The 16,074-nt window shown below is 42.0% G+C and overlaps 1 protein-coding gene across 1 annotated transcript in view; it reads right to left on the bottom strand.

The window, feature by feature from the left end:
• Positions 1–1,401: 1,401 nt before the first annotated feature.
• The window catches only part of elp4 (elongator acetyltransferase complex subunit 4), a 171,887-nt gene continuing 157,214 nt past the window's right edge, over positions 1,402–16,074 (bottom strand). Inside the window, exon 10 of the mRNA XM_002938709.5 lies at positions 1,402–1,850. Within this exon, the coding sequence (XP_002938755.1) occupies positions 1,719–1,850 (132 nt within the window). The 3' untranslated portion in view covers positions 1,402–1,718. The remainder of the gene's footprint in view (positions 1,851–16,074) is intronic.

The raw sequence follows: 16,074 nt of genomic DNA on the forward strand, positions 1-16,074 counted from the left end.
CTTTTGCAACCCAAATAAACTTTGTAACTAAGTAACTAGACCAGAAGAGATGAAGATGGTTCCCTATGTCCCTAGACCAGAAGAGCATAAGATGGGTAGACCATGACGGCCGGTTGGCTTTTGCAACCCACAAACTTTGTAACTAAGTCACTAGACCAGAAGAGATGAAGATGGTTCCCTATGTCCCTAGACCAGAAGAGTTTAAGATGAGTCAAACATGGCGGCCAGTTGTCTTTTGCAAGCCAAATAAACTTTGTAACTAAGTAACTAGACCAGAAGAGATGAAGATGGTTCCCTATGTCCCTAGACCAGAAGAGTTTAAGATGAGTCAAACATGACGGCCAGTTGTCTTTTGCAAGCCAAATAAACGTTGTAACTAAGTAACTAGACCAGAAGAGATGAAGATGGTTCCCTATGTCCCTAGACCAGAAGAGCATAAGATGGGTTGACCATGACGGCCGGTTGGCTTTTGCAACCCACATAAACTTTGTAACTAAGTCACTAGACCAGAAGAGATGAAGATCGTTCCCTATGTCCCTAGACCAGAAGAGCATAAGATGGGTTGACCATGATGGCTGGTTGGCTTTGGCAGTCAAATTAACTATGTAGCTAAGTTCCTAGACCAGAAGAGCTTAAGACAGGCCTATAGGGGTGGTACTTTGACCTGCTGGGCAGTTAGCTGTATGGATGGGTATCATGCCATAATTCAGTATGGCCCCTTAGTGTTATGTTTGTTTAGGACAACTGTTTGAATGATCAAAACAGCAGGAAGTGAAGAGGAGCTTTGGCTCCACACATGCCCACATAGCTCTGCGTGATGCTCCTAATTGGCCAGGCTGCCTGAAAATCTGGGCACGTATTGCCAGCTTGTGATGATTCCCACACACCCACAGATACACAGAATGATCTTTATAAAGAGACTGTTGGTCCATCGTTTCACCGCGCATCAGCGCACCTAGAGGAAACGCGACAGACGAAAGGGAGAACCTACAATCTCCTCCCAAGTAGCAACTTAGTGGAAGTCACACCCACAACCCAAGCTCGGTAATGTCCCAATAGATACCCTGCTGTAAGAAACCAAGGCCACTAATTTGATTTATCAAAATGTAAGTTTAGAGCTTAATACATAAAAACTCACCCACAGTCTGTTCATTCCTATGGGATTTTTAGAAGCGTATTTATCAAATGATAAACTTATTGATTATCATTTGCTAAATATGCTTCTTAAAATCCCATAGGAATGAACAGACTGTGGGTGAGGTTTTATGTATTAAACTCTAAACTTACATGGGGAGTTGTAACATCAGCCCCCCCCCCCCAAAAAGAGAATCATCCAGTGTATTAAGGGGTGCAATTTTGTGCCTTAGTGTTTAGGGGCAGTAGTAAATGAGGCCCACAAAGTCCAATTTAATATTGTTTAGTATAGCGCACACACAGGTATATAAGTAGGACCTTAAGGAGTTATATAAAAGGGAAATAAGTGTCAGGATGTACATATATATTTATATATAGGTAATTTGGAATTATCAAAACATATTCCTCTATAATAAAAGTGGTTATAATGAATATATATGACTATAAATTGTATGAAAAGTACAATGAATGCGTAATGAATACGGCCCTGTATGTTTGAATGTGCAGAATAAAAGACCAGAGGATGTGGTTGTTACGGACAGAACCTTTAGTAACAGTACATAGAATCTCGCGAGTAGAATTGACTAGAAGTCCAGGTGCTTCTGGCCGCCGGCTGCAGGGCCGCATCCTGAGCTCAGCAGTTTGGCCGATCCTGCCAGATCCTGTTTGCTTGAACGACTCACTGTGTCTGACAAGTCTGGAGGCAAATGCAGTCTCTGCGGAGGGAAGAAAAAATGAAAATCACGGAACACAACCATTATTAAATGTTTACTGGAAGCAACGCGCGGTACCTTGTTAGTCACTCGTGTAGTCATTCCATTTAACATGCTACGGACGTGTCCAGGAATCCCTTCCAAACCATTTGCTTGAAGTAAAAATATACTTATATACAGGGGGGCGACTTCTCCGCTGCTGCCATGCAGCATGGATAGAGCGCAAACACACAATTAAGGTTGCCAGCTCGGTGGCCAAGGCCGGGGCCAGTATTAATAATTACTGGCAATGTAGTTGCTGGTAAATTTGTAATACCCTTAAGATTGCCCCCTGGCCCACTCCCGATCTGCCCCAATCTGCCTAGAACTTACCTTAATTTTTTCCTGGATGCACTTCATAACCCTTCCTCCTGCCATCACCATGTCATAGCTCCACCCATTTTGCACCACTGCCCATTTGATTCCATTGCCCCACCCCTTTTGTGCCCAACCACCAGCTGCCAATAAAATTTCTTCAGAAAGGAACAGGAAGTATTAGCCATGTGACCACTGGATTATGGGCACAATAGAGGGCACAGGTCTAGTAACCCATAGAAATCATTAGGTAGTGTTTATCTACATAGATATCATTAGGAAGTGTTTATCTACATAGAAATCATTAGGTAGTGTTTATCTACAAATACTATATATTTATAAAGCACCCCCATATTCAACAGTGCTGAACAACAGTAAGTTGTATACATCACACATACAGATTATCTGGTCAATACAGAGGATAATGAGGGCCCTGCTCTATAGAGCCTACAATCTAAACCATAACCCCACCCATCTAACTTCTGTCCACCATAATAATGCCATTAAATCTTTCCAGTTTTTCCAATTTTTATACAATTTCCCACTGGAAGAATAATACTGACACACCATGATTCAGTTCCATAAGAAAACATCATGTTACGGTTTACCATGTAAGGGTGAAGACACACAGAGCTACTTAGTAGCAGCTACTTGTAATGGCTACGCCAGAAAATCCCCTGCCATAGACAATACTGAGAATTGCCTCTACCAAAACACACGTAGAGAATTATTATTAAATGATCAGCACTGTCTATATTAGTAGAAGTTCTTCTCAATGAATTGCATCTGGCTGTATGGGAAAATCTGGAATTGAATTAGGAGATGGGCTTTTCTCATGAATTGAATCTGGCCCTTTATGTGAAACTTTTCCAAACGGCAAGGCGCATTGTCTAGAATTTATAGGCTTCTACTCTCTGAGGCAACTGCATCTGATCCTACATATGTTGCAATGTAGAAACAAGACTAAAGGTGGCCATACATGGTAAGATTCGCTTGTTTGGCGAGGACAACAAACCAACTAATCTTTCCCCCAATATGTCCATCTTGGGAGGGCAATATCATGCTCATGTGAAGGTTTGGCCCAAAAGATACGAAAAGTCGAAGTGAGGACTGTATCAATGAGCCAATGCAGTCCTTGATCCAACAAATGAATCAAACCTGCCCAATCGACATTGGCTGATTTTTGCCCAGATATCGGTTGGATAGGCCTGTCTGAGGGCCCCATATATGAGCAGATAATCTGGCAAATTGGTCTGAAGGACCTGAATCAACAGCTTAAATCTGTCTGTGTATGGTCACGTTTAGGCCTGGAAATAACTCCAAATGGAACAATATTAGGGATAGAATTAGATCTTCTTCTAGGAACATTTCAACCAAGGAGTTATCATTCATACTCAGACCCGGATTTGATAACCCGGAGCCCCGAGGTCGCCCCCTTTCTCTACTCGGCCACCTCCATCCCTTCCCATGTGCATTTGTGCCCACTCAGCTCACATACGGAGCAGTGGGGAGAGGACACACTGAAGTTTTTGCATGTCTGGTCCCCATTGCAAAGTTCCATTGCAGTTTGGGCGGTATGCTGCCCCTAAATTTGTGGTGTCCTAGGCCCGGGCATTTGTGGCCTCAGCACAAATGTGGGCCTGTTCATACTATTGACAAGATGGTGTCTGACACCTCAAAAGAAACAAACTAGGCTTATCGGCCTCCCCTCTCTGTTTCAGAGGGTGCTGGGACACTGGCTCTTTCTGCCGGTCTTGTTCCATAGCTAAAGAATTCTGGATAAAAACTGTCGATCTTCTCAAAGTCACAATATTCAAAATTCAGAACTCTATCTACATCCTAATTAACCAATTAAAGGCTTGAACAAGGCATGTAATACTCTCTGCAGACGTGTTTCTCTGGCCAAATGGACTCTTGCCTCACTTTTGAGGGATAGCCTTAAGTTTCAGCTCTTTTTAACCAAAATCTAAATAAAGTAGAAAAGGTTAATATCAAAGACCACCTCCCCATTTGGAAACACTCAGCCCAAGGACAACCATAATGGTGGCCTCTGACATCATCACACTGTGCCTTGGTTGTGGGAGAGAAGGAACTTCTAAACAGGTTCAGAAGAAGAGATGTGGGTTGTAAAGATGGCAGGACATCTTTTACATGGAATAAAAGGCACTAAGTTTGCCCGGGAGCAGTAACCAACACCTGGCTCCCAATCTGAACTTTCCCAATTATCTTTTTGGTTCCCCTTGAATACACAGAGCACAGGTTAGTGGAAATGGCATGACTGTACCAATGTAAAACACTGTAATATGGATCTATGTTTCCCTGTTCTGTACCTTTTAATACTCAGTTAATTAAGGACAATAACTAGGGCACACGTGGAAGCACAAGGACGGCTGTACTTTACCTTGATTAGTTCTTTTCGCTTGGTTCCTGTGCAGAGCAGCAGAAAATGCATTTGTGTGTGTTTGGGGGGAAAAACAAGGCAAAATGTGTGGCTTGCCCTGGGCTTGAAAATGCCTCGTTCAGCTCTGACAGCTGAGACCACAGCAGGAGCATAAAAGAAATCTAGAAATAGATGCCACGGGACAAATAGGGCTACTGCTTTTACTCTCCCCGTGTTAAAGGAACCTGAGCTATTTCAAAACTGTCATAATTGACAGGGTCTGGCCCTGTGACCCAGTTTCCCCTAAAAGTTAATATTCTGCACACTTTTTTATTCATGACCCATTTTTGTTTCACTTTCCCATCTCATCTACATCCTTGAGGCTTCACGGGGTGATCAGCTGAAGGGTTTGTCAGGCTCATACTGAAAACCAAGGAATGAGGACCAAATCAAAGTGCTGATTCCAGCCTCCCCCAATGGGATTTTCAAATCTGTACAATAGAAATATTGCTGATTTTGACTGGGTATTGGTTGGACATGCCGTTCTAACAAACCAATTCACAAGTCGAAATGCTGCCAACCTGCCCTGGAGGAGCTAAGATGGCATCTTTCATTGACATCTGCTGAGCTACTTAGACTAAAGGTCCCCATACACGGGCCGATTCTAGCTGCTGATATCGGTCCCTTAGACTGATTCGGCAGCTAATCGGCCTGTGTATGGGCACTACCGACGGGCCTGCCCAACTGATATCTGGCCTGAAATCGGGCAGATATCGATCAGGCAGGTAAAAAAATCTAGTCGGATCAGGGACCACCGGCTCGTTGATGTGGCCCCCAAACCGACTTTGCCTATACCCGTCATTATAATTAGATCGTTATAATTTGATCGAATTAGCCTGGATTCTCCCGTTATCGCCCACCTACGGGTGGGGGATATCGGGAGAAGTTCCTTTAGCTTGGCGACATCACCAAACGAGCGGATCTGAAGGTGTATGGGCACCTTTAGGTGGACAAAACCTAATAGATAAATAGACAAAATCCAGTGGAGAGAAACTGAAATGTTCCCAGATTGCCATGTTTAGTGCCGCTTGTATCATCCTAAGCGATTCAGAGATGTCAAGGTCCAAACACATTGTGCTGTGCGTCTTTAATAAGAACTTCTGCTTGAATACATTCAGGCATTTCTCCTCCAGTCAACCTTGCAGCAGTACCTACCCCTCCATCAGATGTACAGCTCTTGGAGCCTAAGGGCTAAGACACACTGGGCATTTTGACTGTTTCCAGGTTAAAGTCAATACTTTGATGGTTGCTGTGGGCCAACAACTACTGAAGTAATGGGAAGCACTGACATTGGGATGGATTGGGGTCAGGGCCCGGCTTTCAAGTAATATTATCGCCAAATATGAATGACAATCTGGTCCTCAGTGTCTAAAGCCATATAAGCTGTATCACTCTCAACCTTGGTGTACCAACAGACCCCACTGATGTTAAAAATTGCCTGGTTGTATTTTAACTACCTCTACTGGAGCTTTGTGTAATGCTTCTACAGGTAGAAGGCTTATTATTATTTACTTATTTATAGTGGTTTATAAAACTTAGTCACATTAGTCACATTGGTCCACGTGCTAGTGGAGCTTGCAGTCTAAAGCCCCTACCAAATTCACACACATAAAGTTAATATCATCAGAAGCAGATTCAACTGCCTCTGGGTTTTGAAGTGTGGCAGAAACCCAGAGTACCTGGAAAAATCTACACAGAAAAGTGGGGACACAAACAAATTCCGTTCGGCTCAGCATTGGCTCGTTAATGCGACCCACAAACTGACGGCGCCTATGCCCACCATTTTAATTCAATTGTTCGGCCCTGGGGTCAAACAATCGAATTAGCACAATTTCACCCACCAGTAGGTGGGCATATCGGGAGAAAATCCACTTGCTTGAATGATGAGCATTTTTTTAAAATTAAGGTTGCCTGTCCCAGAGGTTACAAGTGGACGACAGAACAAAGTTAATGAAAAGAAAAAGCTATTTCTGAGTTTTATCCTTTACCAGGAAAAGGAAAAACTGGGGCCAAGTATATATGTTGGGTAAAATGGGCACAGGGAGAAAGGAAGGAAAGTAGAACCCTGCAGGGCGCCAGTGTAAGGTATTTGGGAGGGGACTGAGGGAGGTTTGATGTTTACCTATATGCATTGGCTAAGGGACAAGCTGAATAGCATCTCTTATAACTCCCTAACGAATAAAAGAACGGCTGTAATTACCTTTCCAGAAAATCCCGACAACCCCAACCTTTTCTTTCCACTGGCGTTAAAATTGCAAAAAATAAGGTCACAAGTAGTCCCTTGGCATTACCATAACAGAGTATTTCCAAAACCATAAACAGTTTTTCATGGTTGTGAATAAAAACAGATTTTGCTGGGAAACTGTTCCTGAATCTAATAATTATCCTCTTCATCCTCTTAATTCAGCCCCAGTGTTTTGCCGAGGAGTGGGATGGAAGCCAGTTTGAGTCGTCAGGAGGATTATGCTTATACGAGTCTCTCCCCGGGACGCCAGGCAGCCGGCAATTACCCAAAAAAAGCGGTCCTTTTGATTTAAAGGAAAAGTTTCAGAAATGGGCTAAAACTCTGAATAATACACATGATTAGTAATTTGTAGCTGTAGATCAGGGGTTTCCCCCTCTCCACCAGAAGTGTTTGTTGAAAAAAATAATAAAAAAAACCGACACCTGTGGGGAGTTTAGTATTTCATTTCTCCCTCGTTTCAATAGACCTTGTATAAAACTATTACAGCGCTGGGGAGGACCGGGGGGCAGCCTCTGTAATCACCTTCAGAAAATATATCTGTATATTCTATTGTGGTGGAACTCTGAATAAAATCTTTTCAAGCAGCATCTTTTATATGATGCCCCGGATTTTTAAATGAAAATGGGGGTCAAATTCTCTCATTTTCCTTACAAAGGAGTGAAAAGAACAACTGGCCAGACTTGATGGCCGCACCAGAAGGTGATTTGATAAAAGGGAGACTAGGAGTGAATGCTGGACTCTGATCAATGCCTTATTGTGAGTACTCGCTGAGACAAACGAGGACTGGCTACGATTTAAGCTGTGTAATTAAATTTCACACAATATGGAGCAGCAAATGACATGTAAATTATGAATGGACGGTCCCTCACTTTCCATGACAGTGGAGGTGTACGTGAATCATTAGATTATACTGGACAGCATAGACTTTCAAAAGCTTGTCCCCCTTAAGCACACACTGCCCGTTTTGGCAGAAGGGACGTACTTTGAGACTATTTCAAACAGGGTCCGGACAATAACAAACCAGCCTTTGATTGTATTTGTCCACCTAGGTATAAAATGGACATTATTGCAATATTGTATCACACACCAAGATGCCTGGTTTTCCCCCATGGGTCACGTGACTTGGTGTACTTATCTAGATTACCAATCAACAACAGAAGCCATTTTCAGACGGTAAACAGAGGGGCGAATGGTTTCTGACGCCTCCTTTAGTTTTTCTTTCTTTTTGTAGCCGAGCGTTTACATTATTTATGAGAAACAATAAAGCTATAAAAATAAAAAGCGAGCAGCTCTCGAGACGACAAAAACCGTCCACAGTGCGAGTATCGCTAGTGAAACTGACCCGTTTAGATCAAAGGTGATGAAAGAGTTGAAGTAGTGCACCTTAAACTATCGTTCTTTAAGCATTCCCATCTTAATGAGAACAAATCCGCCTTTCAGTTAAAGCTTTAGCTGGAAAAAAAAATGGAAAGCTGGGATCTTTTTTTTTTTTTTTGCGAGGCAGCTCATTAAAAATGTGGAATGCTGTATGAGGGCCCTCTCCACATGCAGAGACTTTCTGGTTGAGTAACTATCAGATGCCTCTAGGATAAATGTTCCTCTTCTCAAGTAGTTGTTTTGCACTCAGAGCCTCAGAGAAAAGAGACACAACGTGTTAGTCAACAGTAATTTTGAAGGGATGGAAAAGGATTTGGATGGGGAGGGGGGGCCGGAAAGTTAACATCTCATCTTCCATGGTGAGACTACTTTGAAGTAATGAGAACTTTATCTGTTGCCGGGGAAAGCAACAGCGTTTTTTTGTTCCGTTCTTAAACAAAAGTCCCTTTGCCGGAAAAGATTCTGACACCTCCAATATGGAAAATAAATACAATGAAACTATTGCCTTTAGTTCGGATGAAAAATAAGAAATACATTGACATTCATTCTGGTTTGAGTTTGGGCTTCTGTCTAACATGGCTTTGTAGAGGATTTTCAGCATTTTTTGGGGGATTATCTGAATTACAAAATATATGTAATTATATAAAATATATTTTACAAAAAATATAAGATTCTTAAATTGTAAGCTGAGCTCTTTTTATTCCCTGTATTGGTTACTATGTGAACATCATTTGGTTGACGTATAAATTCTATTCAATAATGTGGAATACATTGGTAATATTATTATTATTATTATTATTATTATTATTATTATTATCTTGGAATTTAAAAATAAATTACAAATTTAGAAATTTAAAAAAGAGATTTATAAATGTAAATCAAAACTGTAATAATAATACTATATATTTTTTAATCAAATTTAGAAAGAAATAAAACTATTGCTTTAATGCATGTTTAAAAATTAAATCGAAAATATCTGGTTTGAGAATACGAATGACAGATTTGCCATTAAAAAAAAAAAAAAGTTTTGGTCAAATTTAAGATATTTTCTTTGGTCCTATATAAAATAAGTGTTTTTGGAAGGGGGAAACGTATATACTTCTAGTCGAGCAACACCTGCAGAAGTCATCGTTTCTATATCCAAACCTATCAATTACACGAGCTTTTCAATCTCTTATCGTTGGGATAACGCCGATTTCTTTTCTATTCCTTGTGTCAAAAGGGCTAATAATTAAAATTTGATGTAAACATGACAACTATATAAACTCAGCGGAAATACAATCTCTGCATTCATATCCAGTGAAGCACAAAACGCAGAGAGAAAAAATTACTATCATTAAAAAATCCCACTTATCGAGTGTGTTTCCCCTTGCGGTTTCTTGGTTTGTATAAATCACGCGAAGCTTTTCATTTTGATAAAAATGGATGTTCCGTTCAAAACAAAAAAAAAATAAAATAAACCGCCGGCGAGTTCAGCGCTTGCATTGAAATGATACCTGGGATCAATCACTTCGCTAAAACACAAAGGTCAGGTGGCTGTCTGTTAAGCAGAGGGAAAATAATATGATCTATGTTGCAAATTATAACTGTAATCGTTTATTTACGACTACCAAACATATCCTTTAGAAACTTAAGGGAAAGTTTAATAGGGATTTGAACGCACGTGGTGCCAATGAGTACAGACGGATTCAAGAGGAGATTAATGAGCAGGAATAAGGAATATTCGACCTGTTGAAGAATATTTGCCAAAATGGTTGTTACATTTACTCTCAGGCAATGGTTTAACCCCCTTCTGTGCCACATTACTTTGGTTCTTACAAATGCATAGGGATAGAACCCTCAAATATATGCTTTAATGATTGCCTTAGCAGAAATGTACCGAATGAGTAAACTTAAAGCCGGCCATACATCGATATTATAGTACGAAACCTCGTTTTGTGCAATATTGGGTGGGTGAATGGCGGATCGTCAAGGCGACCAATAACACAAAGGCTGCGGATATTGTCTGTCTTGTCGAACGGGCGGGTTAAAAGATTTGGATCGGCACCGTTGAAGGTACCCAAGCAAAAGCTACATTTAGGTTTGCATCGTCAGGAGGAGGTAGGATCCCTATTGTTTCTACCTCCATATCTGACGATTCAGCCCTGAACGTCAATGGGGGAAACGAACAATGTTTCTAGCAACCAATGGTCGCAGGGAAGATCGTAATTGCTACGTGTATGGCCACCTTAAGCCTCACAAGAATAATGGCAATATCAATACAAAAAAGTCATAGGTTCCATTGTATACACTGAGATCTCCAAAGGGGGAAAAGGACTTTTGGGCACAAGTAATAGGACTACAGAGCAGCCCATCATAACTGTATCAGGGTAGGGGTACCCCTTTTACTTTCAAAGGATCCCATACTGTGAGTTTGCACTTTATATATTACTACCCCTAGCCACTTACCAGCAAATTGCAGAATTTCTTAGTATTGCATACTAGTTGTGATGGGGACAGGGACTGTAGATGCTGGGGTGAAAATTGATGAATGAGAATTTGATAACTCAGAAACAGAAGCCCAAACTAAGCAAATGGGCCAATCACATTGAAAAGTTCACACAGTGAGCTTTAGACTTCTAAAATAGTGACTGAATGTAACCAAGGGGCAAGGCTCACCAATTGGCCAAAACGTCACAGCCAACCCTTGGCAGCAATGAACAGAAAGAGTCAGGATTAAACTACAGTTATAGTACTATGTTATAAAGCCGCAATGAGCAATTTATGTGAGAAGTAAGGGGGATGTAGTGGCACAGTTGACATTCTATTCTGGGAAGCCTGGTTCAATTCTGTTCCTTGTGCCTTCGGGCATTTGCCATTATCTACCTGACCACAAAGCTCCAAAATTAAATTGTCAACTTGATGAGACAGGAAAACAATCATGGAACATGGGATTACACAGAACTGGATAAACATTACAGGAGCAACAATGCTTTAATCTGTCATTAATGAGTCAAAATACTAGTAGGTCGTTCCACTCAGCTGCTCTTTGACTGGAACCCCAATGCCATTAATGTATAAGGGAATGAAAATAAAAAATCCCAAGTGCCCACAAGGACCAAATTTTTGTTTTTCTGATCACCATAACACAGAGCACTGAAAGTCAACAGTGAGGAGAAACAGATCTGCGGCAATGAACCTGAACCCTACTAGAGCCTGGTGAGTAAAGCTGATGTGAGCGCAGGGTATTGTTTGGCAGCCTTTTCCAATCACTTTTTTTGCTATATGCATGTCTGTGTGTAAGTACACAACTGGGTCAGACTAGAACCGACCAGCAACTGGCTATTCAACCCCAGACTAGAACCAACCAGTAACTGGCTATTCAACCCCAGTAAGAACCAACCAGTAACTGGCTATTCAACCCCAGTTAAAACCCCAGACTAGAACCAACCAGTAACTGGCTATTCAACCCCAGTTAGAACCCCAGACTAGAACCAACCAGTAACTGGCTATTCAACCCCAGTTAGAACCAACCAGTAACTGGCTTTTCAACCCCAGTTAGAACCCTAGACTAGAACCAACCAGTAACTGGCTATTCAACCCCAGTTAGAACCCCAGACTAGAACCAACCAGTAACTGGCTATTCAACCCCAGTTAGAACCCCAGACTAGAACCAACCAGTAATTGGCTATTCAACCCCAGTTAGAACCCCAGACTAGAACCAACCAGTAACTGGCTATTCAACCCCAGTTAGAACCCCAGACTAGAACCAACCAGTAACTGGCTATTCAACCCCAGTTAGAACCCCAGACTAGAACCAACCAGTAATTGGCAATTCAACCCCAGTTAGAACCCCAGACTAGAACCAACCAGTAACTGGCTATTCAACACCAGTTAGAACCCCAGACTAGAACCAACCAGTAACTGGCTATTAAACCCCAGACTAGAACCAACCAGTAACTGACTATTCAACCACAGTTAGAACCAACCAGTAACTGGCTATTCAACCCCAGTTAGAACCCCAGACTAGAACCTACCAGTAACTGGCTATACAACCCCAGTTAGAACCCCAGACTAGAACCAACCAGTAACTGGTTATTCAACCCCAGTTAGAACCCCAGACTAGAACCAACCAGTAATTGGCAATTCAACCCCAGTTAGAACCCCAGACTAGAACCAACCAGTAACTGGCTATTCAACACCAGTTAGAACCCCAGACTAGAACCAACCAGTAACTGGCTATTGAACCCCAGACTAGAACCAACCAGTAACTGACTAGTCAACCCCAGTTAGAACCAACCAGTAACTGGCTATTGAACCCCAGACTAGAACCAACCAGTAACTGGCTATTCAACCCCAGTTTTCCCCATACTGAAGGAATGTGCCAAGTCCAGGATTTAGCTCAGGTATCAGAAATATTTGGTGGATGATACTAAAATTTGGTGGGTTAAATGCTAAAGTTCTGGATTTGGTGCATTCCTAGTCAAATTCCTAAGTGACAACATAACTAGATATGAATTCTAGAATGCATCTTTACATTCTAACTGCTGGTATGTTCCACTCCCTTTCTCAAGAATGAGATTTGCATGTACGATTAGGTCTGTTCTCCTAAATGTAACCACCTGTTATCTTTTCCAAAACCAAAATCTCAATGTGTGAGACAAATATGATGAGTCAAGAGCCGCTGAACCAGAGGAATCCTTATATTATGTAACATCGTTTGTCTCATTGCAGACATGCACATTTCCATCAAAACTGTCCACTCCACGTGTCAACTGGCAGCCAGGAATCTGAGGAACTTGAGTATCAGGCGAGGTCTTACACAATAAGCAGTGACACAATATGCCTGACAGAACTTGTATGGAGATAAGTGTCGAGACTATTTACTTTCCAGGTGGATGGTTTTTTGTAACAGATAACTAATGACTGCTTAAATCCTTCAGACAAGGTGTTTGTCTAATGAGAAAGTTGTGTTGGCTGTGATGGCAGAGGACATCCTTGGGTCAAGAAGAATTTTGGATACTGTACAGTTTTAAATGGAGGCATGTACCTGGCTTAGCATTACCTTCTCTGCTCTTGTTCATTATCGTGACTACACACTGTAGTTAATCTTTGCTTTGTCACTGACCCTATAAGTGTAATTTTTTTTAATTGTGCTAATCTCTGTTCCACTTACTAGTGAATTACCACACCCCAAGCAGATGCCGTACACTTTAAAACTCTTAATCCCTGGAAACTACAACCCCTATAAATATTCAACAGAACACTTAGGCTGATCAGATGTAATGAAGGCAGCACTGGGATACTGAGTGTATTTGGGATGAAGGTGGGGAACCAGGCTCTGATTGGCAATCTGTGGGTTCTGGCAAATGCCAAAGGGGCTGCTGTAAGATGCCATAGACACTCACTATTTATTGGGCCTGTGGGGGGGCTGTTTGGGCCACTATTTTGAATCCCAGTCCAAGCCAGTTGGCAACTCATGACTATGTGTTGCCTATGACAAAAATGCTTACTCAATGGTATTCAAGGCTGCTCAGTGGTAAAAGAAGTCACATATTTGCTTTAGGGCAGGGGTCCTCAAACTATGGCCCTCAGGCTGGATACGGCTCCCCAAGGTCATTTACCCCGCTACATCCTCACCTCACCACCCGCATCATTAGCGCCAGCTGATGGGATGCGGTGATGTTATGCAGTGGGGCTGAGGACCATGCTTAGGCAGACAGGTAGTAGCCAGGGGAGAGGAGGCGCCAAGCCGCAAACTATAGCCCGGCCCCCCAACAGTCTGAGGGACTGTGAACTGGCCCCCTGTTTAAAAAAATTGAGGACCCCCGCTTTAGCTGTTCTGGGTATGGTGGGCCTTATGGATACTCCTGAAAATTCTTCAGAAGGCAAACAAGAAGTCAGACTTATCCCTCTTATCTGCCATGGTCCCCCACTCTCTAACTTCCTGCTGTGTCTGTATGTTGACACTCTTGGAATTATAACATCTTTTTTTTTTTTTTTTTTTAAAGAAAAGCAATATACTTTCTTGGGGACTGTTTAGATATTGTTGCAGGTACCACATAATTATCATCAAGCCATGCCATCATTACAATAAAAAAGCCATATAGGCCACCTGTCACCTAACAGCTTCACAAAAATTAGTACCTGGGCACGATGAATGGTGGGTACAGGACAAATTAGTAATTACGCTAATGCCTAAAGGCATATACAAACCATGTGGATTTACCTTGAAATTTCAGGCAAATGATGTATGTATGTATAACTTTATTTATAAAGCGCCACAAGGGTCCCTGCCCCGTAGGGCTTACAATCTAAAATATGTGTTTTCTAGAACTACTTTGAAAAAACTGTACATTGACACGGTTAAATGTTTTGCTCTTCCCTCCCAAATTGGGCCCAAAGTACAGATCAAGTGCTCTTGTAGAACAATTAACATCTTAACGAGGCACAAAACTGCAGTATCCATGATATGGTTTTCTAACATGTAGTTAGTGTTTCATTTGGGTTTGTCACAGACTCTATTACACACCCTGTACAACAGAGACAACGAAACTTATTTGGTTTGCAAATGGGGAGAATCAGTCATCCATACAAACGATACAAACTATAAATAAGAATTCATGGGGTACCTGACCATAACCCTACATAATTGCTCAGCATGAGGCGCGGAGAAGGCAGGGCAAGGTTGTAAGAAGGCATTAGCTGCTGTCAGCCTCTCTAATCACATCGCTGTTTGACAATGGCTAACAAACCCCCCATGATGATACAGTGACGGTTCATGAAAAAAAAGGCACAATGCAAATCACTCTAACTTTTTACTTGTTTTTATTTTGCTAACCAGGTCAAAACTACATGGGGTGTACGAGTCAGTTCTGAAGACTGGTAGCGCCTCGTTGGCACCAACCAAAAGCCTCGATGATGTGCGCTGCCAGGGCGGATAACGTAGCTGCACAATTGGAACCAGCTCTTAAAAGAAGGAGCACATTTTTAGAAAGATTCGGTTCCCATAACCAATTCACTGTTAGAAGTCATATTGCAACTGGGTTCCTTACTTGACTTTAGAAGGACTTATTGACCTTGTGTTGTAGGAGAACAGCAGATGTAAATGGTAGATAGTGGGACACATTTTACTGTATAAACTTATGGTTCATGAACCACACACAAAAAAATGTATTAAGGTCCCCATACATGGGCCAATCCGCTCACTTGGCGATGTCGCCAAGTGAGCGGATCTTCTCCCGATATCCCCACCTACGGGTGGGCGATATATGGAGAATCCAGGATAATTAAAATTATAATGACGGGCATAGTAAAAGTTGGTCCAGGGGCCGCATAAACAAGCCGATGCGGTCCCCGATCCGACTAGATTTTCTAATATGCCCGATCGAGATCTGGCTGAATTCATGCTAGACATTGCTCGGGCAGGCCCGTCGGTAGTGCCCATACAAGGGCCAATTAGCTGCAGAATCAGTCTAAAGGACCAATATCGGCAGCTAGAATCAGCCCGTGTACGGGGACCTTTACTCTTGAAGGCAGAGCTATCTACAGTGTGGCTAGGGCAGTGGTAGTAGGACTCAGCACCTTTAGGGACCCTATTGGGTATGAAGGTAGAAGCAATTGTTTTCCGACGGAGTAAGAAGTGGTCTAATATTTTACCTGGCGCCAATATAAATCATATGCTGGTTTAGTAGAAGTTTCTCTAATAAAATTCACCCTTAGGAAATAGGGGTCGACCACATCCACTATCACTCCACCCTACTCTGAAAACATTCCCACAGGCAAACATGCACATTTCACAATTATCCCTACTCAGACTTAACCTGACTGCA

Source organism: Xenopus tropicalis, chromosome 4, assembly GCF_000004195.4.
Source record: "Xenopus tropicalis strain Nigerian chromosome 4, UCB_Xtro_10.0, whole genome shotgun sequence".
Lineage (NCBI taxonomy): Eukaryota > Metazoa > Chordata > Amphibia > Anura > Pipidae > Xenopus > Xenopus tropicalis.